The following is a 24,922-nucleotide window of genomic DNA, read 5'->3' on the forward strand; positions in this document are numbered from 1 at the left end:
TGCGCCTTACATTTGTAGATTTAAGTATAAGCTCTTATTTTTTGCACCCCTGTTAAATATAATGTTGTTTACATTAAAATATACTTATCTAAAGTGATAAATAACCCTTTACCCGACTACCTGGCTTGTCGAAGGTCACTGTTGGATTTTCTATCCCTAGTTTGCGTCGTGCAATGAGTGCAGTTGAAAGTGTTGAAACTAGCACGAAAGAGACAGCAAACAGTGTTCCTTAATTAGTTAATGCCATCCTTGTTTAATGATAAGAAATTCGTTGAGAACTCATTTCTAGTAGAAAATATAAATATGTTTATTTATGTTATTAATGTTATTGTGTGTATATGTTGTGTGTGCACGTTGCGATTTAAAGTTTATATTATGCTCAGTGTTTATTGTAAAACCTTGCCCCTGTTCATTATTATACGGTAATATGGATCATGAGCAACTTTGGAGCCAGGTCCCAAAACCAACAGAGTTGAGAGTTACGTCAATAGATAGGTATATCTATATACTTCATTTTGTTTTACGGACACCAAGCGGAATTCCATTGCAGAACTGAGATTTGTATTTTAGCCAAAATGTCGTCACCGTTATTACCTAGGCAATAGAGTCCCAGTAAGTAATTTTTTGCTGCAGGGTAGATGTTGGCGCACGCACCGCCGGGCGGTCGCGGCGAATGATTTGCCGCGCTCGCCCGGCGTTAGACTCTATTGCCTAGGTACTATTACCTAGGCAATAGGCACCCTGTGGTGACTAAAAGACATATCTCAGTTTTGCAATGGAATTCCGCTTGGTGTCCATAGAACAAAATGAAGTACATACCTATCTAATGACCTAACTCTCAACTCTATTGGTTTTGGGGTCATTTTGACGCATAGATACAGTCCTTTATTTCATTAACTTATTAAAATTAGAAACATGGTAGTACATAATACAACACGAATTCCGAGATTCCCGCGGCATATCTGTATTAGTACCATGGTTGAGGTCATTAACCCCGTGTGGTACCAACTTCGCCGATCACTGGTAATGACGCTATCACGTGGATAACAACAGCCATATGCGCCTGCCGACTCTGTCTTATATTGTTATTGGTAAAGTTGAAATAAATTAATATAAACTTAGGTTGTTGTCTAGATTAAAACTGCTGGGCGCCAGCGGCGAAGCGCCACTGCTGAGCGGCTGGCGAAGCACGCCGCACACGCCGCACGCGCCTGCCACGCCCGCCCCCCACCACTCACACAACCACCTCGCTCCGCATTGCAACGGGACGGACAGGTATATTTTTCAGCAAAACGCAAACTATTACCCATGCAATATCCATATTTAATGTCAGCTCCAAACATGACCGGATTTCCCAAAGTATCGTGTTGCATTGCATGGCTTTCCCTAAGTCTATATTTAATGCGTGAACTCGTGATGTTCATTTATAATTTATAATAAGTGTAAATAATACTTATTATATTGCATTTATTTACCCATCACTCTTCCTATTGTTACTCTTTCTACAGGACTATAATATGATAATATAAATGTAGAAATTCAGTAAAATCAATATTTCGGTAAAAGCTGTGCGTGCGAAAACTTTCCGAGGTCAAAAGTTAACGGACCAGCCCATATTCGTACAGGTACCTATCAAGTATGATTTTTTTTAGATATGAATCGATTCTAAGTTCCGAGAGATTCAAATGTTTCTAATAAACCTGCTAACTATCTATTGTTCCATATCACATTCACATCGAGTAAAAACGTCCTATGAAAAGATGCAAGCGGATTATGACGTCATAGCTAGGCCTCACGACTTTGCCAAAATGTATGGGAAGAGTCAGTTATTTACGCCGTAAAAAATGCGTTTAAGTGTATAGTTGCATTTTTTTCGGTATGTAATCTAACAAAAGTGTTTAATATTAGTAGATTGTTAACCAAGGGATGAAAGGCACTCATTTCTGCCGAGGTATTTTGGTGCTCGAACGCAGTGAGAGCGCCAATAGTCCGAGGCAGAAATGATGCCTTTCACCCGAGTTAAACACTCTACTTTTCATTTCGAATACGAGGAAAGTAAAATGCATGTGTTTTTTTAAAACATGACAAGTATACATTTTTATAGTATTTCTTGAGGGTACTTTCAATTAACAATTCAGGCAAAAGTATCGTTATTTATGGAATGGAGAGTCAAATATTAGAATGGAAATTGTATAACAAATCCATTTAAACTCAAATTTCAATTGCGTATCGTAAAAAAATTAAAAAAATCGTACTTCGAACGTAAAATGCTCTAGTGCAGACACGTATCATTTTCTGCACACCTTTTAGAACAACAATGACCCTCTTTCAGAGCATGAGAAATGAAAAATAATATATATTTGGGCAATAAAATACTACGTCATAATTTTGCATTATTTAAACTCGAATATCTTTACAAAAAACTTCTGATTACACATATTTGCATTAATTTCGTGTTACTAAACGTGTTACGTGTGTGTACAGTACGGTTAGTAAGCAGAAATGTATGGAGCAGCATGCACTTTAGTCTCAGGACATTTCAAACAAAGCTGATTGGCCCAGTAGGTACGATCGAAGTCGAAAAGGGGGGGGGGGGGGGGTAAAGGGGTCGGCTCCCCAGGTCCAGTCTATGCTATATTTCTTCCTGTTCTTAGCAACTAGGGCAAGTTATACATCATTTTCGTATAATTTAGGAACTAGGAATTCATTTTTGAAATAATTATTAGACCTGTCCGTACAACTAAATGAGTTTTAAACAAAAAATGACAATGTTATGTAATATTATGTGACAATTTAGGCTGTTACAATGAAAGTGTGGCGATTTGCACTAAATAAAAAATTGGACAATGTAGCCCATTTATTCTTCATTCTGCAAAATATCACTAAAGTAGGCATTCATACATTTTTTCGTAAAAAAAGAAAATGATAGCGCGTGGCGGTGACGATTTCCATACAAATGGAACTATGCCCAAAGTCAAAGATTACAATTTTTTTTTCATGCATGTAGCCCATTTAGATACGAAACAGGGCTATTTGGACGACTACATACCTTAGATTTATTGAATTATTCACCGGCGGTTCGACAGTCGTTACCACAAGGGTTCGTATTTAATTAATAGCTAGTCAAACAATCAATCGCTCAATCAACTTCCGTTGTTTACTGAATGCTGAATACTGTTGTACCGTATCTTCATGTATAAAGTAGGTACGTAGGCAGTAGTCAATGGTTTCAAGAGTAGGTACTTACAGTCAATGGTTTCAAGAGTAGGTACCTACAGTCACTGGTTTCAAGAGTAGGTACTTACAGTCAACGGTTTCAAGAGTAGGTACCCACAATCACTGGTTTCAAGAGTAGGTACTTGCAGTCAACGGTTTCAAGAGTAGGTACCCACAGTCACTGGTTTCAAGAGTAGGTACCCACAGTCACTGGTTTCAAGAGTAGGTACTTACAGTCAATGGTTTCAAGAGTAGGTACCTACAGTCACTGGTTTCCTGACTAGGCTAATAGGGTAAAATCACCAGTGTTTAGCCTTTTGACGAATTTTGTGAGATCAAATTCGTCTCAGTTGTCCACAAATTAACTAACAGGTGTGATTATTATTAGTATTCAAGAATTTAGTTTAATTAGACTTATATTGACCGGGATATAGACCGTGATTACCTCAATATAAGTCTAGTGAAACTAACCGTGAATCATTCAAAATTCTAATTTAGTTTAATATTAGTTAACAAAATATAGGTAAAAACTAATTATCCAAAGCATGTCATGGCCAGTAAAAGTGTTTGATGGGGGAGTGTAGTCTGGGAAACTTGCTCACGTTGAACCATCAACATTTAAGTTAAAATTAAATTCGAAAGATGTATTTGATATCAGCATTTGATATTTAAAACGTACTAAAACGATTATTTAACACATTAATTTGATTAATAAATGATATTTGGGCGTTTTCTAATAATTTGTAGGACCAAGTATTGAAATATATATTTGTAATCTACTTACAAATATATATTTCAATATTCATCTAATACCCCACATGGTATGTTTTTAGTAAAAAAATAGTATTTTAGTAACAGAAAATTATACTGTTATTCAAATGGATGTTCTTCTCTTATTTTATGATGTATCTGTGGTTAGTTATTTATAAACATTATATAGAGGTTACTCACAGTCACTTGGTATGTATTTTGGAATAATCCATTCAGTCGTTTTCAGAGAGTCGTCGTTGTAGAGCACTTCAAAGTCAACTACATTGTTAAAATTTACACGTTTTCTAATAATCAGTTAGACCATCAATTAGTGTATGTTATATATTTGTAATCTACTCAACAAGCCCTTTCAATTGATATGCCACATGGTATATTTAAAAGAATTAGGGTCGGTTGCACCAAACCGTCTGTTACCTATTTACCGTTCGCTAAATTTTATTGTATGGAAAGATTCATAGTTCTCTGCTGTTTGACGTTAATCTGTCTGTTAATTGGGGTTGGTGCAACCGGCCCTTAGAGTTTTCTTTGTACCGCTGACTTTATGACGTCACAGTTACTACCCCCACCATTTTCGCGCTTGTCATCTCATATACTTGTGTTATCATACTAAATGCATTGATTTGATACCAAATATACCCATATTAGGCCAAGCAATAAGAAGGTATAGAGGGAAATGCTAGGTGTTCCCTCCATTTCCCTCTATAACTTTTTCGGGCATTCATTTCCTGGCCTAATATCCGAGATGACTTGAGCGAAACTCGATTTCTAGAAGACTTTTAGACAAAATTCCTACACTACTACATAAAGTGTCATTATCGAATGTGCTACGCTGTAATGTGTCTCTTACATTTGATTTTTTGGTTATTTTACTATCTTACTATCAAAAAGCTAAATATAAACCTGTAGAAAAAATACTACATTAACGAGAAAAATGGTAATGATGATGTGTCAACTGTATAAAAGCAAAATGACACTGACTCAATCTCGTTTTTTTATTGTTTTGGTAATTACTTCTGTGAAAAACATAGGCTTGTAGTTAATTAGGGTAATAAGTTATTTTTGCTTAAAGTGGGCTTTTAACGGTAAACGGCTACAATTATATTGTTAATTTTGTTCAGTATTTTGAATGGATTATTCGATGTTTATGCCATTATTTTTTTTCCCAATTCACGATTCTGCGAATGCTAATAAAAAAAGGCAAGTAATTCATTTAACTAATTATTTTATGTTGCGAATTCTTTAAATCAATGCTAAATTAGGCCAGACACGCTCTAAGGCTATTTGTCAGGCATAAATCGTTGTATCTTTATCTGCCTCGATTGATATGTACACACATATTTAAAATTGTCAACCGATTGTCATTTGCGGCAGAATGTACAATTGTACGTATAGTACGGTACGCAAAAGTGCTTGAGGAATGAATTGACTAGCCGTTTGGTTCATCAGTCCATTAACAAACTAAATATAATAAATGTGTAAGTGTCGAGTCGTGAGGGGATCCTTCTTCCACTGTGATCGACCCGGGCATGGCGGCACCCTAGGCGCTCAGCTCGGCATGAGCGCGGGAATCGCCTGGTTGGCGTCGCTGCTGAGTTCGCTCATTACCTACGCGCGAATAATTTTACTAGCTTGTTTATGTTTTATTCTGTAATACGACGATATAGTTAGCAATTATTTTTCTTTGATGGCGAGGATTTTGGCTAAAATTCTTATTACGCACATTTCATAAAACAATGCGCGTACGATCGCATCGACTGATACTATGGATATATGTTACTCTTTAAAGCATAAAAGATATTCAAATTCACATAACCCCACGTGACCCACGTCCCTCTAAATCAAATGTGTTTTTAATTAAATTTCGATTTTCGCTTTACGTTTACAATAAAAAAATATATATCTTTATTTATCAATTAATACAATTTCACAGGTACATTGCAGTGAACCCCGCACTAGGCATGGCCTGTATCGCGGGGTTCAAGGTCATTACGAGTTATATTAAATCCATAGTATTACATATATTAAACATAAGGATAAAAGAAAAAGAGGAGTGTGAAGTGTGAACTTGTATGTGTGTAAGCTTGTTGTGAGGAGGGAGTGAGATGTGTGTGTTTGTGTGAAATCTAAAAGTGTAATGTATTAATTGTGTTCGCGCGTTATGAAAAAGTGAATAGAAGAACTCGAAAAAGAATGATATAATAATCTTATGAATATCTTCTAAAATAACATTATTTAAAATCTCTTTCTTAGTCTTGGTCCTTTCACTTACACATATATATTTTTCTTTTTGTTCACACTACCTGGTCGTTATTCTTCTCTTGCTTGAATTCTCATTATGTATTTATGTATTTTGTGTAGGTTTATGTAGTGTATTATTGTTGCTTAAATAATATATGTAGTTTATGTAGTTTATTTTTCATTGTTTGTAGTTTATACTTAGGTGTTTGATTTGTAAACTTTACACCTTTGTTATTTTGCACTGCCCATTAACTTATTTCTAGCCACTGAATCGCTATCTGAAGGTTGTCTGGAAGAGATCGCTTTTTAGCGATAAGTCCGCCTGTTGTTACCTACTCACTTATGTCCTGTCTTTGTTTGTAACATGTATTTTTCTTTGTAGTGCACAATAAAGTATTTTATTATTATTATTATGTGTATCTCCGTTTTAAAACTCTCGGGTCTTTCGAGCCCGGTCATTTATAAGGCGTGCGTGGGGATATGGATCCAACACGTAGAGAGAGATTTGTTGTCATGTAGAACGCCTGCTGGAACCCATTCACGGGTACATCAATAGATACCCGTGAACCGGTTTCAGCAGGCATTGGAAGCTATTGTAGAGAATATGGACAGAGTACTGGTCTATGGTTTAAGTTTGGGTGGAAAAAAAAACTGGGCTATTGCAAAGAAATCCGGACACCTGCCATAACATTGCTTGCACAAGTTATCGAGGCAGGCGGTGACTCGCCACTCGTTAGATGGGCACCTGATGCGCCATCGTAAAGACGGCCAGGCGCAACACCGGCGTGAGCGGCTCAGGGGTGTCGAGAGGTGTGCTGCGCTTTCTCCGAAGTTACTCGCGGCGTTATGCCCTTTAACACTTCCACCCCTGGAGCATATAGCTCTTACGACTCCCCTCTGGACGGCCAATGAAGGCAAGCTAGAGCTGAGAGTCCTGTGGGTCCCCTTGGGGTCAACTCCGACCGATAAAGACACGCCGGAGACGGAGAACCTGACCGACTCTCTGGAGCACTCGGGTCCGTGGGGTCGTCACTCCCCAACAGCTCGCCACAAGCTGCCCTGCGGGCTTATTATTATTATTATTAATATGTAGTGTTAGGAGTCTCGTGGGAAGGTTTCAGAATTGCTTCTGATTCCTCATAGTTCCAGGACTTTAGCAGGTTTAGCATATGAATTTTTGCCCCATTTACGTTACAATGCCTAATGTCACAAATTTTAACTACTTTATTATAAACGTGCGAGAAGAGAAATACCGAGAAGCGCTGAGCAAAAGAAGTGATGACACGGGGTTTGGGGATACTGTAAACTCTTCTTGAAGTGAGCGTTTGATGTTCCGGCAGACGACTGGCAATAAAATGAACATATAAAATAACACGTAGCAAAAACAATTTGCGAACACTCAGAACTTGGGCTTCTTTGAAGAGTTCAGCTGTTGGATAACGTCGTGCTCGCCCCAAACAGACCTTCAGAATCGCTCTTTGTGCGCGCTCCAACATTATCATAAACTATTTACCAGAGCCTCCCCAAGCAAGTATACAATAATTTAAAATTGATTGACAGAGGGCTAAGTACACAACTTTAAGTATATGACCAGTTGCAGAATCACGTAAAAGTTTAAAAGTGTAGATGAGTTTACGAACATGAAACATGATTTTTGAAATTAAGGTTTTCGTCAATAATTACGCCTAAATATTTGAGTGAATTGGTTCTTTTAATGGAGTTACATAAACAAGCAGAAGATTGAGGGTACGGCGGGACTATGCAAGTGTGACAGTGGACTTTCAAATGTGAGAGGGCGGAGGATGGGCTGGATGTCGCTGTTTTGTGAAATCCGATGAATTTTGATTTGTCAGCGTTAAGGGTTAAGAGATTCTGGCTTAGCCAAGCGGATAGTCGTTGTAACCCTGCTGTAGCTACTTCATAAGCATCATGTCAGGAGTCACCACGAAACACTATGGCTGTGTCATCGGCGTAACATAAAACTTCACTGTTTTTAAGCTCTAGGGACATGATGTCGTTAATATATAGGTAATGAATAACATAGGACCAAGTATGCTGCCTTGTGGTACGCCGAATGTCACAGGTTTTGCAGCACTAGTAACGTTAGAGTTTTGAATGATTCACGGTTAGTTTCACTAGACTTATATTGACCGGGATATAGACCGTGATTACCTTTTGTATTATTTGTGAGCTCCCGATATTTCGACGCAGTTACATGCATCATGTTCACGGGTGACTGAAGATAGCGGGTGGGTGTCAAAGTTGTGTAGACAGCGCTCTGTCTACCCTCATTCTTGCGCGTCGGCTGCGTTCACTTTCAACGTTACCAACGGTCGCATTCACACTTGTTGGTCCGGTCGCGTTCACACTCGTTGGTCTGTCCAAACACACTACACTCACGGTGTCACTACGCGTGTTTGATTCGGATATCACTGGTTTTTTACACAAACAAAACACAGGATTCCACACATTTGACAGTTTAAACCCATCTTCGAGATTAAAATTTTTGTATTTGTGAATTTCAACACATGATGCATGTAACTGCGTCGAAATATCGGGAGCTCACAAATAATACAAAAGGTAATCACGGTCTATATCCCGGTCAATATAAGTCTACTAGTAACGTTGTTTATTTTAATACGCTGGCTACTCGTAAGATAGCTAGAAAACCAATCCAACGATTTTCCACGGATACCAAAAGCCTCCAATTTTCTGAGTAGGATGGGAATCGACACCGTGTCAAAGGCTTTCGCCAAATCGAGGAAGACACCAATGCATTCTTTGCCTTCATCAAGAGGTGAAACAACAATATCTGTTAATTTTTTTACAGCCTCCTCAGTAGACTTTCCTTGGCGAAAGCCATATTGACGGTCAGACAGAAGTCGATTTTTTCCAAGAATTTGACAAGTAGCTTGTGTACTAGCCGTTCAAGTAGTTTTGAATAAGCTCCAAGAAGTGAGATCGGCCGGTAGTTGTTTGGGGTATTAGTAGGTCCACCTTTGTGTATTGGAACTACGGCAGCGGTCTTCCAATCCTGGAAACTAGAGGTACTTAGGTAGTTTTATCGACATAAACACGTGACTGCTTTTTTACTGTTACTGGTAACATTTTTGAAATAATTGTAGACTTTACTTCTGACTTCTGACAATTCAAGTATAGGTTTTAAAAATTTGAACAGGCCTACATTTGGATAATAACTGTGAATTTTTAAGCAGGTCTTGTATTATCGAAGTAAGTAATGTTAGGATATCTATTCAGTTATTCAATTACAACTGTGGAACTAAGACCGCATGTACCTGTTAAGGCTTCGACAGATTAATTGGATACAAGTCCCTCGATAACCTCGGGGCAGGCCCTCAGGTGTTGAGTTAATATTCAATGATTCCCGAGTGAGTATTACAATGTTACATCCTTAAACCCTCTCAAATCGGAGGTAAACAATCAGCTAATGCAAATATCGGTTCACAAAGTACGCAAGGCAGGCTCATGGCAGCGGAACATACTACTTAATTTCCGAAAGTAGAAACTCAAGGGAAACGGGAATTAATTCGAGTTAAGGAGGTTTTGTTTAATGGAGGGGTTTGACTTAAGAGGCTGTAGGATCACGTTGAGCGTGTTTGTGGTTGATCATTTACACGAAGGTTCCTAGCGAGCTCACGATGCGGTACGGGGTACGGGTAGGTAGACTCGGTATGTAAGTTATATATAAACGAACAATATTTATCACATCACCAATTCAAAAAAGGGGTTTGTCTTCCCTGCTAGGAGGGATCAAAGTGGCACTTTTCTTCCCTGCTAGGAGGGATCAATGTAACTTTTCTGTTCTAGGACACTATTTAAAAAAAATTGCACATAATTTTTTTAGCATAAATAATATTTTTAAATATAATTACCTCATAGGTGATGTGAAAAGCAGTATGTGTCACATGGTAGCAAAATTATTTCCATCTTCTCAGGATTCTACTTTAGAATCCCTCGTTAGTCTCGGGATTCTATTATAGAATCCTTCGCTTCGTTTAGGATTCAATGTACGTTCTCGCCGTAAATATGTCATTTTGCTCCCTTGTAACACAATCTACTATTGTTTTACATGGGGGGCAAAGTTGTTGTTTAACCTCTCATACTATTGATACCCGAGAAAGCGAAAGATTCCAAAATTAAACCACGAGCGTAGCGAGAGGTTCGAAAAATGGAATCTTGAGCGTTGCGAGGGTTTCAAGGCACGAGGGTTGAACAAATTTTGCCACCGAGTGAAACACAAGTAAAGTAAAATATCGAACAAAATCACTACTACTACTTACTTGGCTGGCGCAATGACCCAAAATAAGTGTTGGCCTCCAACACAAGAGCACGCCACTTTGCTCGGTCCAGAGCGGTACCACACCACGCCAGCTTTCGCTGACGCCAAGCTCACGGAGATCTGCCTCCACTCTAGGTATCTGTCCAACGATATTTAGGATGACCAACAGGACGGTGTTCATTGGTCGACCCAAGTAGGCCCTTTTGGCTGCCCAATCTTTCGAGGTGGCCTAGCCAGCGGAGACGATGTGCTTTGGTCTCACCTAATATATTTTCGGCTCGGCTATTAGATGTTCTATTTCGGCATTCTTTTGGATCCTCCAACTGCCATCGTCTCTTTTGACGGGTCCCAGAATCTTTCTTAGCACCTTACGTTCTGTGACTATAATCTGTGACTGTTCTCCTCCTTGAGTGTTAGTGTCCAAGCCTCACACCCATAGATACATCAGAATGGGGCGGATCACGGTCTTGTAGATCCGTAGCTTAGTGCGTCTACCATGAAGCTTGGACACCAACACCTTATTGAGCGCAGCACTGCAGCGTAAGGTGGTTTGAGTTCGGATATTGAAACAAAAAAAAAAAAAAACAATTTAATATAAATATTATATTTATCATTCAAAATCATCATTTAAAAGTCAATTCTACCAGCCAACATAAGGAAACAACTCAAAATTTGCATTTGATTACTTCGCCTCACATGTGGATAAAATGCAACTTTTCATCAGTTTTTTTAACAATCAAGAGAGCCTTTACCAGCTGGTGTGGTGAAAAAATATTTCTCTTTCGTTACTTATTTTCATTTTCTTTTCGGATTAATTTAAAAACCATTATTTTTCCTTTTTGGAAGTTTGAAAAAACTTATTTTTTTTTAAGTTTGTGGGCTTGTATGTTATTATTATTGCCATATATTTTTTTAGTTTTCAATTTATTGTGATAAATTGCTCATTTTCTTTATATTTAACTAGATTTAGTTATTAACTTCAACATGTGTCAACAACCCTATTGTCTGTGGAAAGAAGAGTACAGTTAGTGATAAAAGCTTGTATCAAAAATGAAATGTTTTTCAAAAAAATATTAACAGATATGTTGAATGTTATTATGTAAAGGTGCATGAGAGTGACGCATGACACGATAGAAGTATAACAATTACTTCTGTAAAATCTAATTTATCCCTTGGGGGGGATTGCCGTAGTCGCCACGCTTGGCAGGCGGGTTGGCGACCGCAGTTTGATGGAGGTAGTTCTCGGAGGACGCTGCAGCCCATCCACCGGATTTTCCTTAAGTCGCCTCTTACGACACCCACGGAAAGAGAGGGGGGTGGTGCTATTCTTATCCGGCACCACACGGGACGCGAGCGGGGCAAGCCTTGGGGGAGGCCTATGTCCAGCAGTGGACGTCTATCGGCTGACATGATGATGATGATGAAAATCTAATTTATATGTATAGGCATCATCCTATGAACAAGCTTGCAAACGAATTCACGAATACGAGTAGTAGCCCGAGTAGCCGACGCGACGGCAGTATCAAACGATTTCACAAATACGAGTAGTAGCCCGAGTAGCCGACGCGACGGCAGTATCAATTATATGACCGTATTATCAATTCGACCGTTTTTTTTGGTATGTATGTTACCTCAGACCTCCGTAGAGCCGATTTTGTAAATTATTTTTTTGTTTGAATGTAGTCCCTAGTTGGTCCCGTTTTTGTAAAAAACCCAATTTTGATGAAGGGAGCCATTAGGAATCCAGGGAACTCTTCAAATCTTATAGGCATACATATACCGGTTTTAGTATTCTCATCAACAAACCAAGCACTTTCATCCAAAACAGTACCATTTGATGAAGTGGAACTACTGATGATGACCAGAACGGGACTCTTTAACAAATTTATGTCCTCTTCGTTATATTTGACACAAGTAAGTTCTGAAGGAACATTTGTGTTAAGGTCTAGTTCTGATGACTTCAAACGTATCAGTTTGCTAGCGCATATAAAACGAGATAATATTTAATTTTTTTCCCGTTTGAAGTCGGTTTTACTTTTTTTATTATCTAAATTTATGAATACCGCCAAAGAGTTTTTCCCGCTATAGGTAAATGTAAAATTCAGCTTTTCTGCTGCAGGCTGAATTTTGAATTTTAATATTTGTGGCACATTGCATAGTACATAAGTAAGTATTAGTAAATTTAATATTTATTATAAATAAGAAAATAGTCACATGAAAGTGGAACTTGATATTAATATTGAATAATTATATAACCACGTAGGTGGCCAAGATTTATGTGGCGCGCCTGGCGGTAAGGAGTTAGGCTATTGACGCTTGCAACTCCGGGGGGTGCCATATTGTCATACATGCGTTGCCGACCCTTTAAAATGACACTTTACTTGAAGGCGGATTATTCGACAGGCATATATTATAGCATTCGGGAAAGGAAAACGCTTGCAACTCCGGGGGTGTCTTCGTCACACGTGCGTTGACGACCCTACTAAAATGTGCACACGCTTTACATGAAGAACCTCTTTAATTAAATCTATTGGTAAGCTGTTTATTCGACAGCCATTTCTAAAAAGGGACGACAGACATTTCTGCGGAACCGCACAGTGCACGATCAATTAGGTTCCAAGGTGTGTTATCAAACAGTTTATATGCGGTGGCGGCCGCTCAGTCCTTAAAGATGTACCGCGCCCGACTAGGATGGTTTCATTAATATTTATGTATTTGAATTACATTACACATATTATACTCAGACATTATTACACTTTAATATTACATTGTAAATATAGTTTGTCAAAGGACTGTCTCATTTCAAACATAGACAGAGAGAATCATACTAAGTCTTTGTCTTACACTAGTACTAACACCCAAAAGAAAAGGATGAGTACTTATAGTTTTTTGTTCATATTTACTAAAAATTTGGTTTGTCCAACTATATATAAACTAATCCCACTAAGGTAGGAGTTAGAAATTTGAAACATACATCCTTCAATTGTTCCACTTAGAAAGGATTAATTTTCAATTCAACCCCTAAGGGTTCATCCATTAATTACGTCACACGAATTTCGAGGTTTTTTGACCCCCCCCCTCCTTGTCACACTTGGTCACGTTTTCGTGACCACCTCCCCCCTCCTGAACGTGTGATGTAATTAATGGATGACCCCCTAATGCCCCGTTCACATCTATTCCAGTAGCATTCCAATCCAGTAATCGAATCCAGCACTGGAATGTAACTAGAATAAGGTGAACTGGCATTTCAGTTGAGTGACTGGATTAATGGCCTACTTTTTGATTCCAGCTCGCCCAATCCAGTGCTACAGGAATAGTGTAGACAGCCAATCCATTGCTGGATTAAACTTTAAATAGTGAACACGTATTGTTATTTTTTGTACCTAACAGTCTCCATAAATTCACTAGATGATGAAAATGACTGGAATTAATATAAACGATAATATGATCCAGTCCAGCACTGGTTTCAATCACTGAACTGGAATGCTACTGGAATATGTGAACGGGGCATAAGGGGGTGAAAGTGGCGTTGAAAATTTAACGACTTCTGCGGACTAAGTCACAAGAGATTGAATAAAATGATGTGTTATTAGAGCTAATGTGTGATATCGGTGTGTGCAGTGGCAGCAGAGCCGGTCTGCGCCGGCGCTCCACGTACACGAGCGGGCGGCTGCGCACGGGCCCGCACTGGTCCTTCGTGTTCGACCCCGCGGGCCGGCTGTGCTACTACTGGTCGATGGTCGTGTCGCTCGCCTTTCTCTACAATCTTTGGGTTATCGTCTACAGGTTCGCCTTCCAGGAGATCAACGGTAAATATACCCCTAATACAAGTTCCTTAACCCGCGTTCACTTAGTTTTATATTCACTCAATAGAATTTAATGAAATTCGCACAAGAAGATTCACCTTAACCTTTTCGACTCCGTGTCAAACACGAAACCTGAAAAGTCAAAACTGAAATTGAACTTTTGCATATGCACGTAGGTCCATATTGCTCTGTGGTCTGTGACGGATTAATCCGTCGTTGGCGCCGAAAAGGTTAAGGCCCTATCAAATGGAGGTCAAAAATAAATGGATTGAAAGTTATTGTGTTTATGTATTTTGTTTTCTGAATGCCGGAATGAAAATAATTAAATGGACTACCATTACTAATAATAGCACAATCGGATTAGGACTAACCTCGAAATCTCTGGAACAGTCCTGAAAGTTGGTATGTATGTTGATTATAGGTCTCTTTTTCATGTCCACGCTTTTTGACATTTGGACCTCGAGGAATCGCAGCCATCTTGGAAAATGTACCATCCTAGAAAAAATTGCGTTTTACTCTAAATCTACGTTCTCTGTGAGAATATGGTGTAAGGAAACATTCAAGCTTATTAAATTCTACACAAAAAAGTCCTAGATATCTTTGCGGAAAAAATCATCTTGTTATAGATAATAATTGCTGAATTTTCGACTTTCAATCCGGAGGTCGCCGGTTTAAGTTCAAACCCCGGCTCGTACCAATGAGTTTTTCAGAACTGAATATGTACGAAATATCATTTGATATTTGCCATTTGCCAGTCGCTCTTCGGTGAAGGAAAACATCGTGAGGAAACCGGACTGATCCCAATGATGCCTAGTTTACTATCTGGGTTGAAAGGTCAGATGGCAGTCGCTTTCGTAAAATCTAGTGCCTACGCCAATTCCTGAGATTAGTTGCCAAGCGGACGCCCCAGGCTCACATGAGCCGTGGCAAAAAGCCGGGATAACGCAAGGAAGATGATGATGCGTAAATTCGACATGGGACAAGCTCAAAATTCTGGCACACTAAGTTAGTGGTTGTTGCCCTTCCTCTTAATTGAGTCCGTTTGTGAGTTAGTTGTGCGGTGGTTCCATAGTAAAAAGTGTGGCTACCTACCCAATTATCGGTACTGAAGCACCTGTCTACTAATCATAACACAAAACAATCGCACACGGGCACACCTTCAACCTCACCGTAGTTAACCACAATACGAGTAACTTGTCACGAACCGACTCAGTTACGCGGTTAGTCAGTACCTATTTCAAACTCAGGTACGTGTTCATTGAACTAAACTAGGCATCGTGTCTGATTAATCTGATTTGAGGGTCGAGTACAAATATATATATATTTAATATTTATAATTCAATTCAATGAAAATATGCTTAAATTATATTCATCATAGTTCATTATATTTAATCCAATCAACTTAATAGAAACGTATTGACTTGCATATGCGTTTTAAATGTATTATTAATTTTATAATTGTATTGTTCTTCTAATTGTAAATAATTTTTGAATATGACGATGTACAATTACTACAAATAAAATATATTCTCTTCTATCCTATTCTATACCTGTACTTACCCTAAGGTAAAGAACGATGCCAGTTAATTTTACGACATTAAGGGATAACTGGCTGCGTAGATTAAAAGTGCCATCATACCTACTTGTGCCATACATACAAACATAGGTACATATGTACGCTCGAATAAAAACATTACCTCCTTCTGACGTAGTCGGGTAAAAAGTAGTGAAGCAGTTACAGTATTTTCTGAATAGCAGGTAAATGTCGTTTTGTTCCTGTAGCCGTACCACGAGTTGACGCTTAACGGTTACGTTAGCGACTGCGTAAACACTACCGCACTCCATCTCGCTCGCACTGATGGATTGGTGCGATAGAGAGGGAATGTGATCGAGTTCACTCACGTGGTAGCCGTGTTGGAGTCTTATTTACTACTAGTGTACGAGTACGTATAACTAATATAACTATGGAGCTATAAGTATGTAAATACATCTACATGTTTATGCTGAACAAAATACACCCAAGCTGAGCAACGACCCGTAACTATTTAATGATGCAACACCCTCTGTGCTGAAATTCTCTGGTTTTAGGAGAAAATTTAGTAGCAATAAGGTTGAGGAAAACACAATGGAAGTAGGCGCAACGACTTCAGACGGGAACACACTACACTACACTACTCGTATTGACAGGCAATGCCACGATCGCGACCGACGCTACGGATTAACTGCAATTCCATCTTTATTGTTGTTTTTATTATTTGAACCTAATTTTTTCTCGTTTTTCTTGTATAAATCTGTTGGTAGTACCTATCGTCTAAAAATGACCTAAAGTAACAAGTCAAATTAAAGGAAAGAAGAAACACGACTGAGGTTGGTTCGGCTCCGGAAACAATTTTAATAAATCCTCGTACATTGTAATCGTCAAACATGTATGTATGCATGTATGTTATTATTATAAAAAAGTAAAAAAATTATGATGTGCCAAGGCAAAAATTCCTTGAAATTTGACACACGTACACAATTTCATACAGCTTTCGGCAATTGGAAAATAGTATCATAATAAATACTTACTGAATTTTTTTGGTCTAGAACCCAGAAACTAACAAACGTAAAAGTACGTTTAAAAGCGAGTATAAATGAATAAAAATGTGCCGATGTTTGTTTGTTGCAGGGGAAACGTTGGTGGTGTGGTTTTGCCTTGACTATTTCTCTGACTTCCTGTACCTGGCCGACATCCTATTCCACTTCCGTACCGGCTACCTGGAGGACGGCGTGCTGCAGACGGACGCCGCCAAGCTGCGCGCGCACTACATGAACTCCACTACCTTCTACATCGACTGCCTCTGCCTGCTGCCGCTGGACTTCCTCTACCTCTCCATCGGCTTCAACTCCATCTTGCGCTCTTTTCGCCTAGTCAAGATCTATCGGTTCTGGGCTTTCATGGACCGCACCGAAAGACATACGAACTATCCAAATTTATTTAGATCGACCAGTTTAATACATTATTTACTAGTGATATTTCATTGGAACGGGTGCTTGTACCATATAATATATAAAAACAATGGATTCGGGAGTAAAAACTGGGTGTATCATGACACTGAAACGGCGGATGTGGTGAAACAATATCTTCAAAGTTATTATTGGTGCACGTTGGCGCTCACTACGATAGGTAAGTAATAGCAATAAGTTTTGTGCCTATTTAATCGTTGATGAACTGTTCTACTTTGTCTTTTTATTACCTACCCTAACACCGGATAACGCAGTTCCACTTCACCAAACGGCACTTTATTTATGGCAAGTGCTTGATTTGTACAAAAATACAAAAATCGCTACATGCTAATTTCATTATAGTTGACTAAACCGTTTTGAAATGAATATTATAGTTGAGTTGGGAGCCTGTACATTAAAAACTACCCAATTACAGTTTGGTATACGAAATCTTAATTCAACCATTACAGTCGAGGAGTAGAAAAACATATTATGAATGTCAAAAAGAAACAACTAATACAAAAAAAAAAAAAAAAAGATTAATCAATATATTGCGAAAACGGTATACCTTCAAGAAAAACACAAATCGAAATATCTGTACCGTAGAATATACAAAATACGAACGGAAGTATTTTAATTTTGAAGTGAAAAGTTCTCTTTCTGTAACTTTGGCTTATAGTGGCTTAGCTTGCCACCAGTTTCCTGATATTAACTTGCGTAATTGATTATGTTAGTCGACACACAATAGCGTCTCACAAACATATTATTACATTATCTCTGAGTTTTGAAGACGACAGGCAAGTGTGTTAGATAACTAAAGAGACCCAGATCCAAACTATTGTTTCCTACATAATCTACAATTCTACGTTACCAGTTTAGTATTTTAATAACATTTAGAAAGTTAATGAATTTGATTAGGCGCACACATTTGATACTCGCCACATGTACAGGATTTATTATATCAAAAGAGAAAAAAACAAATTCCGTAACAGATGAGTGTGATGACACGCATCACGTATGTACATACATTAAATAATGAGGCCTTTACTTCTACGGGGATTTCGTATTTTAATGCGGTCTTGACGGCGATTTGTGCTACGTTTAAAGGACTGTATAAATATAAGTATTTTGAATCATAGCAGATACGTAGTCAAAACTTTTAGAAAATACGTGTCATTGTAGGAGTAACAGATAATAAATACAAGGAACTCATTTTAGTGGCCATTAAGATGGCGATCAATACATATATTAATCACCATCTTGAATACAAGTACTCGTATCTCACTGCCGGTAAAGATCTCACGAGGGTAAAGGACCATTTCGGATTCAGTAGCTTCAAAATTCAAATGAGTGGTTTCGTTAAAAATATTAGTGGGTAAGCTAAGGTAAGGGTGGGTGGGTGCACGATTTGACGGGACGGCCGTGATCAGATTGATCAGGTCTCTCGAGTGGAGCACTCTCGACACGCAGTATGCATTTCGGGGTCGCGTGGCTCGTTTGTGCTTGCGATCTCGCGCTCTCGATCAATCAACCCTAAAACGTCTCTACACATGTATCAGACTAACAGGCCAATTCGAACAATGAGATACGACATCTACTAGTTCTACAAACGATATGGATTACATATGTCAGTGTTAACGAACATATGTACATATATTTTTTTATAAATGTAAAATGTGACCTGTAAAATTTGCTTTTACCAATAAAGTTCTGTATTCTGTATTCTGTCAGAAATGGCGGTTTTTTTTTGAAGAAACGCCATTTTTGACACTGACATATCCAATCCATATATTTTATAGAACTACTATAGTCTGTTTTTTTATTCCGTAGACTAAAATGACAACCACAAATGACAAACGTAGAAATAATGTGACCAGCTTAAAACAAACAGTGCTGATCTTTGATTTCGGTTTGTGAATAACCGATAAATATTAAATTAATTTTAGATCCCATATATATAAACGATTAATTTAATACAATTAAAGATATAACATTTTAGATTCAAAATAAGCAATAAATGAAATCTACTCGCTATACATACACTATCTCTGAACACGGGGGTACCGCAAGGTGGGATTCTTTCCCCTCTTTTATTCTCCATCTTTATTGACCAAATCACCTCCAAAATCCGCAGCTCTTACCATTTGTATGCAGATGATTTGCAACTATATGCCTAAGCTTCTGTCGAAAATATAGATTCTGCCATTTCCCTCATCGACGATGACCTAGTCCACATAGCTGAATGGTCCAGTAGCTTTGGCATTAGTGTCAATCCGGCGAAATGTCAGGCTATTATTCTGGGAAGCCAACAACAACTAGTGAAGCTTGGTGCGGTTTCTGTCGCGTCGATCTTGTTTGATGGCACCATCATGCCAGTATTTAAACAAGTGAAAGATCTCGGCCTTGTTTTAGATCCAAGCCTCACCTGGAGTTACCAAATCTCGGAAGTTAGTCGGAAAGTCTGTTGACGCTGCGTAATCTCTACAAATTTAAGAATTTTCTCCCAGTAGGTACCAAAAAACTACTAGTGCAGGCTCTAGTTTTGCCAGTCATTGACTATGCGGACGCGTGCATGACTAATATCTCGCAGGAGTACCTCAATAAACTTGACCGTCTAATTAATAATGGCATACGTTTTATTTTCGGCGTTCGCAAATACGACCATGTTTCTTTCTATCGACGTCAGCTCAACTAGCTTTCCATCCGTCGGCGGAGGTCCCTTAGAATCCTGAGTATATTATTTTCCATCTTGTTCGAGCCTTCTACACCAGGATATCTTAAATGTAAATTCACTTTTGTCGCCCCCCGTCCAGGCTGTGGACTGCGTTCCTCCCGCTCACTCAAACTCTCCATCCCTTCTCACCGTACTGGTTTTATGTCCAACTCTTTCGCCGTTGAGGCAATCCGTCTCTGAAATTCCCTCCCTCTCTCGATTCGACAAGCCCCAAGCAAACCTGTTTTTAAGCGACTACTCCGCAAGCATCTTCTGTCTGAAGAATTTAAATAATGTTCTCCATCTTGTATGTACTAATATGTGGTATTAGTTTATCTTTTGTATATCATATAATATAAGTATTAGTATTTAATCATAATTTTGTTAGTTTACTTCATTATGTTTATATATATATCGGGGATAATTGGGGGCGTGTGGTGGTGGCCTATAGCGGTGGCGGTAGTGGGCGCAGTACATCGATGTATGCCTACACAGCTAAATAGTATGCTACCACTGCTACCAGTGTATGAAATAATACTACGGACTCATCAACCTAGTGCCTACTATACTTTCGTACTGAATGATAAAATAACTAGTCACTCTAGCAACGGAAATCGATTTAATTTAAAATAAAAGAATTACAATTAAACGTTCAAATCTTTATTCAAGCAGGTGGGCATATTACAATGCGATTATGAACGTCAAACAAAGCTATTCCGGTTCCAACCGTACACCTCTTGATCCGAGAAGATTTAACCCTATATGGGACCGGCAACAAACTCGGCGGGACACATCTTTTCAAAACAACACTTATTTTCTAATTTTTACAATAGTAAACCTCTAATGACTCATAAGAAATCAAATTAACACTCGGGATAAAACACTTAGCTAAATGATTAAATAATGTTGGAATCTATAAGCTTTCAAAATAATCCTTCAGGTATAAGCCTTCAGGAACGTAGTGAGTTTAGGCACGAGGTTGGTTAACGTCCGATATCTAGCACGGTCCGATCGAGAATCTTGGAATGAATGCCGCGGAGCGGCGGAGCCTAATCGCTCCCACCAAAATGAATGTAGGCCAACTTGCTTGACCAGTTACCAACAAAACTGCCAACTCGTACCTAACTTCACGCAAGCTAAACCACTTGTCGTTCCGAAGCCTGTACCTATTCTTATTTCAACCAGAATGCCAATAGATGGCGTTACTCTCTACATAACTCGATAAATTACATTATCAACTAAGTAATACATAGCAACACTTTGCTAATCGATTGTATACAGGCGTCTAAAACTGAAATGTAACGCTGCAATGTGTCCTTCTGGAGTCACGCTCCGACATATATATATATATATATATATATATATATATATATATATATATATATATATATATATATATATATATATATATATGTATATATATATATATATATAATATTTGACTTTTTTTGGTTCAATTTCTCGTTATAATTTATGAATCTATCCTGCACCAATATTTATGTCTCTGTTTGACTGGTAGAGAATGCCTTTTGGCATTAAGTCCGCCATTTGTACATTTTTCTTTGTTTGTGCAATAAAGTTTAAATAAATAAATAAAATAAATACATGATAGGAAATAAACAATAAATAAAATCTACTCACTACTAATCTACTCAAACATTACAAAAACCGGCCAGGTGCGAGTCGGACTCGCGCACCGAGGGTTCCGTACTTTTTATTTTTATATTCGAGTTAATGGAATGAAAGGTAAATTGCGATTTACGATTTATGATGTATTAAAAAAAACTACTAACTAGATCTCGTTCAAACCAATTTTCGGTGGAAGTTTGCATGGTAATGTACATCATATATTTATTTTAGTTTTAGCATTCTCTTATTTTAGAAGTTACAGGGGGGAGGACACATGTTTGAGTTTCAGTTCTAAGTATGGGGAACCCCCAAAATTTATTGTTTTATCTATTTTTGTGTGAAAATCTTAATGCGGTTCACAGAATACATCTACTCACCCAGTTTCAACAGTATAGCCATAGTATAAACAGGGCAAAGCATGTTATCTTCATACAAACGCACCGCGCGCGACTTGTATGTGTGCGCCATAAGTATCTATGCGTCGCCGCACGCACACTCAAACAAAATCTCTACTGGCGCACTGAGAAACGGGTCGAGATTTTGTTTGAGTGTGCGTGCGGCGACGCATAGATACTATGGCGCACACATACAAGTCGCGCGCGGTGCGTTGTTGATATTGTTGAATGTCCTAGGGCACCCCGGAGGTGCATAGGGCCTCCACAAGATCCCGCCACGCCTTTCTATTTTCTGCAACCTTTTTGGCCTCGTTCCAGCTCAGTCCCACGGCTCGCAGCTTGTTCTCTATGCTCCGCCTCCAGGTGTGTACTGGGCGTTGCGTTGCGTTGTATGAAGATAACATACTTTGCCCTGGTTATGCTATGGTATAGCTCTTATAGTTTCGGAAGAAAGTGGCTGTGACATACGGACGGACAGACAGACAGACATGGCGAATCCATAAGGGTTCCCTTTTTTGTCATTTGGCTACGGAACCCTAAAAATGACATTGACGTATCGCCGACCTAACGCAACGCCATTTTGGTATTTTTGGTTTATTGAAAATAAAAATGAAAATTTAGTATTACTTTACTCGTATAGCGATCGGATGTATTCAGTGCGATTTCTCTCGTCTTCATCAACAAATATAAGTACCTCCCAATAGTTTATTAGTTCAGTTAGTACCGGTTGTAGCATTCTCTCTCTCATTTTCAGGTCTATTTATAAGACGTAAAAAACTAGCAACACATGAAATGTCATTTTAGTCTACGGAATAAAAGAATTAAAAACCGGCCAAGTGCGAGTCGGGCTCGTGTTCCAAGGGTTCCGTACATTACACAATTTAAACAATGTAATTTTTTATATGAAACTTAAGTGAAATGTCTTTAAAAAACCCGTAGGGGTCGGACCAAAAACTAAGTAATTAAGTCCGACTCACGCTTGACTGCACATTTCTAATAGGTTTTCCTGTAATATATAGGTCAAGATCTATTTTGTGTATTTTTTTCAAAATTTTAGACCCAGTAGTTTCGGAGATAAAGGGGGAGGGGGGAATGGTAATTTTTTGCCTATTTTCTTGAATTACTTCTAAACTGTTTATCCTAAAATTATAAAAAAAATATATTTGAGATTTTCATAATGAGCTCTTTAATGTGATATATAACACGATATAGTTTGTAAAACTTTATTTTTAATTAACTCATTTACCCCCAAAAGTGGCCCCGTGCTTAAAATTCATTTGTTTACGTTACATGTCCGTCTTTGGGTCACAAACTTACATATTTATACCAAATTTCAACTTAATTGGTTCAGTAGTTTCGGAGATAATAGGCTGTGACAGACGTACAGACAGACAGACAGACGCACGAGTGATCCTATAAGGGTTCCGTTTTTTCCTTTTGAGGTACGGAACCCTAAAAACAGACTATAGATGTCGTATCTTATTGTTAGAATTGTCCCGTAAAAGGAATCGATTAAGGCGCTTCGCGCAGTTTTTGGCCAAAAACTGTTACTTTTTAGAGCTTATAACTTCTAAATGAGTTAACCAAAAATTATGAAAAAAATATATATGCATCTTCACTCTATGGACAACAATCGCAACATTTGACTTTCTTCCTGAAATTTGTAGTTTCACCAAAAAAAAAATAACACGACAGGCCGTTTTGCGGCTAACTTTGCTTATAACTTCTAAACGGCTTAATCGATTAAAATTATTTTTAAACTAACAAAAATGTTTTAACAGGTTCTACAAATGCAACATAGCTTTTCTTAATCAAAAAATATTTTCTTAAGAAATCGAACGTTTTTCCACATTTCATGCGTATGCAGCCTGAAAATGGCGTGGCCGGCAGTCGTGTGCCAGCTTTGAGACGAGGAGGCTGTGTCGCTCGTCGCTCCGTGCCTTCCTTGCACTATGTTCGCTTATGCACAAGCAAAGTGCTATAATATCGGAGTTATTGTGGCCAAAGAATAAATAACTGCAGAGCGCTGATTTGGTTGCGACGCGCATTAGCGAGCGCAACACGGTATTTTGCGCTCTATTACAATGAATGTAATGATAATATCCGCATATATTATACTATAATATACGTATGTTTGAGATAACTCCATTTGAAATAAATAAATAAATGTTTTCTAACCGACATATTATAATGTCATTCAAGTTTTACGTTTTGAATAATGTTCCATTCCATCTCGAAACAATAAATAATAGATCATAAGCTACCTATTACCTATTACGTTGTATCTATGAATAGTACCTGTTAAAAAACATTGTTTTTGTAGTTTAAAAATAATTTTAATCGATTAAGAACTATCAAAACGGCCTATCGTATTTTTATTTACGGAAAAACTTACTATTAAGTTTATTGTAGGTTTAAAATTAATTTGTTTCGTTACATGTCCGTCTTTGGGTCACAAACTTACATATATACACCAAATTTCAACTTAATTGGTTCAGTCGTTTCCGAGAAAATAGACTGTGACAGACGGACAGACAGACAGACAGACGCACGAGTGATCCTATAAGGGTTCCGTTTTTTCCTTTTGAGGTACGGAACCCTAATAATGATGATATTCCCACGTAATGATTGAGAAAACTTTGAATTTCGAAAAATAACACTTACTTAGGTATTTATTTGTAAGAAACAGATAAAACACAAATTAACTAATTGAGGCTTGTAAAGTATAATGCATAAGGGAATATATTTTTATTATAATTTACGACCTCCACTACACGCATGATCTACTCATACTCAAACAACAAAATATCTGCAAAATATACACAAATACGAGGTATAGCGCCAAATGCCGCGCGCCTCTGGGCTGTAG

At 38.2% G+C, this 24,922-nt stretch overlaps 1 protein-coding gene across 2 annotated transcripts in view; it reads left to right on the forward strand.

Moving 5' to 3' along the window:
* The window catches only part of LOC134754835 (cyclic nucleotide-gated cation channel alpha-3), an 86,734-nt gene that overhangs the window by 8,453 nt on the left and 53,359 nt on the right, over nt 1–24,922 (forward strand). Inside the window, exons 2-4 of one of the 2 annotated variants that reach the window (XM_063691267.1) lie at nt 1,135–1,275; nt 14,147–14,334; nt 17,000–17,497. In XM_063691267.1, the coding sequence (XP_063547337.1) occupies nt 1,135–1,275; nt 14,147–14,334; nt 17,000–17,497 (827 nt within the window). Of the gene's footprint in view, nt 1–1,122; nt 1,276–14,146; nt 14,335–16,999; nt 17,498–24,922 lie in introns of both variants that reach the window. The other variant, XM_063691266.1, reaches the window with a different exon arrangement.

This window comes from Cydia strobilella, chromosome Z (genome assembly GCF_947568885.1).
Source record: "Cydia strobilella chromosome Z, ilCydStro3.1, whole genome shotgun sequence".
In the NCBI taxonomy this organism is placed as follows: Eukaryota; Metazoa; Arthropoda; class Insecta; order Lepidoptera; family Tortricidae; genus Cydia; species Cydia strobilella.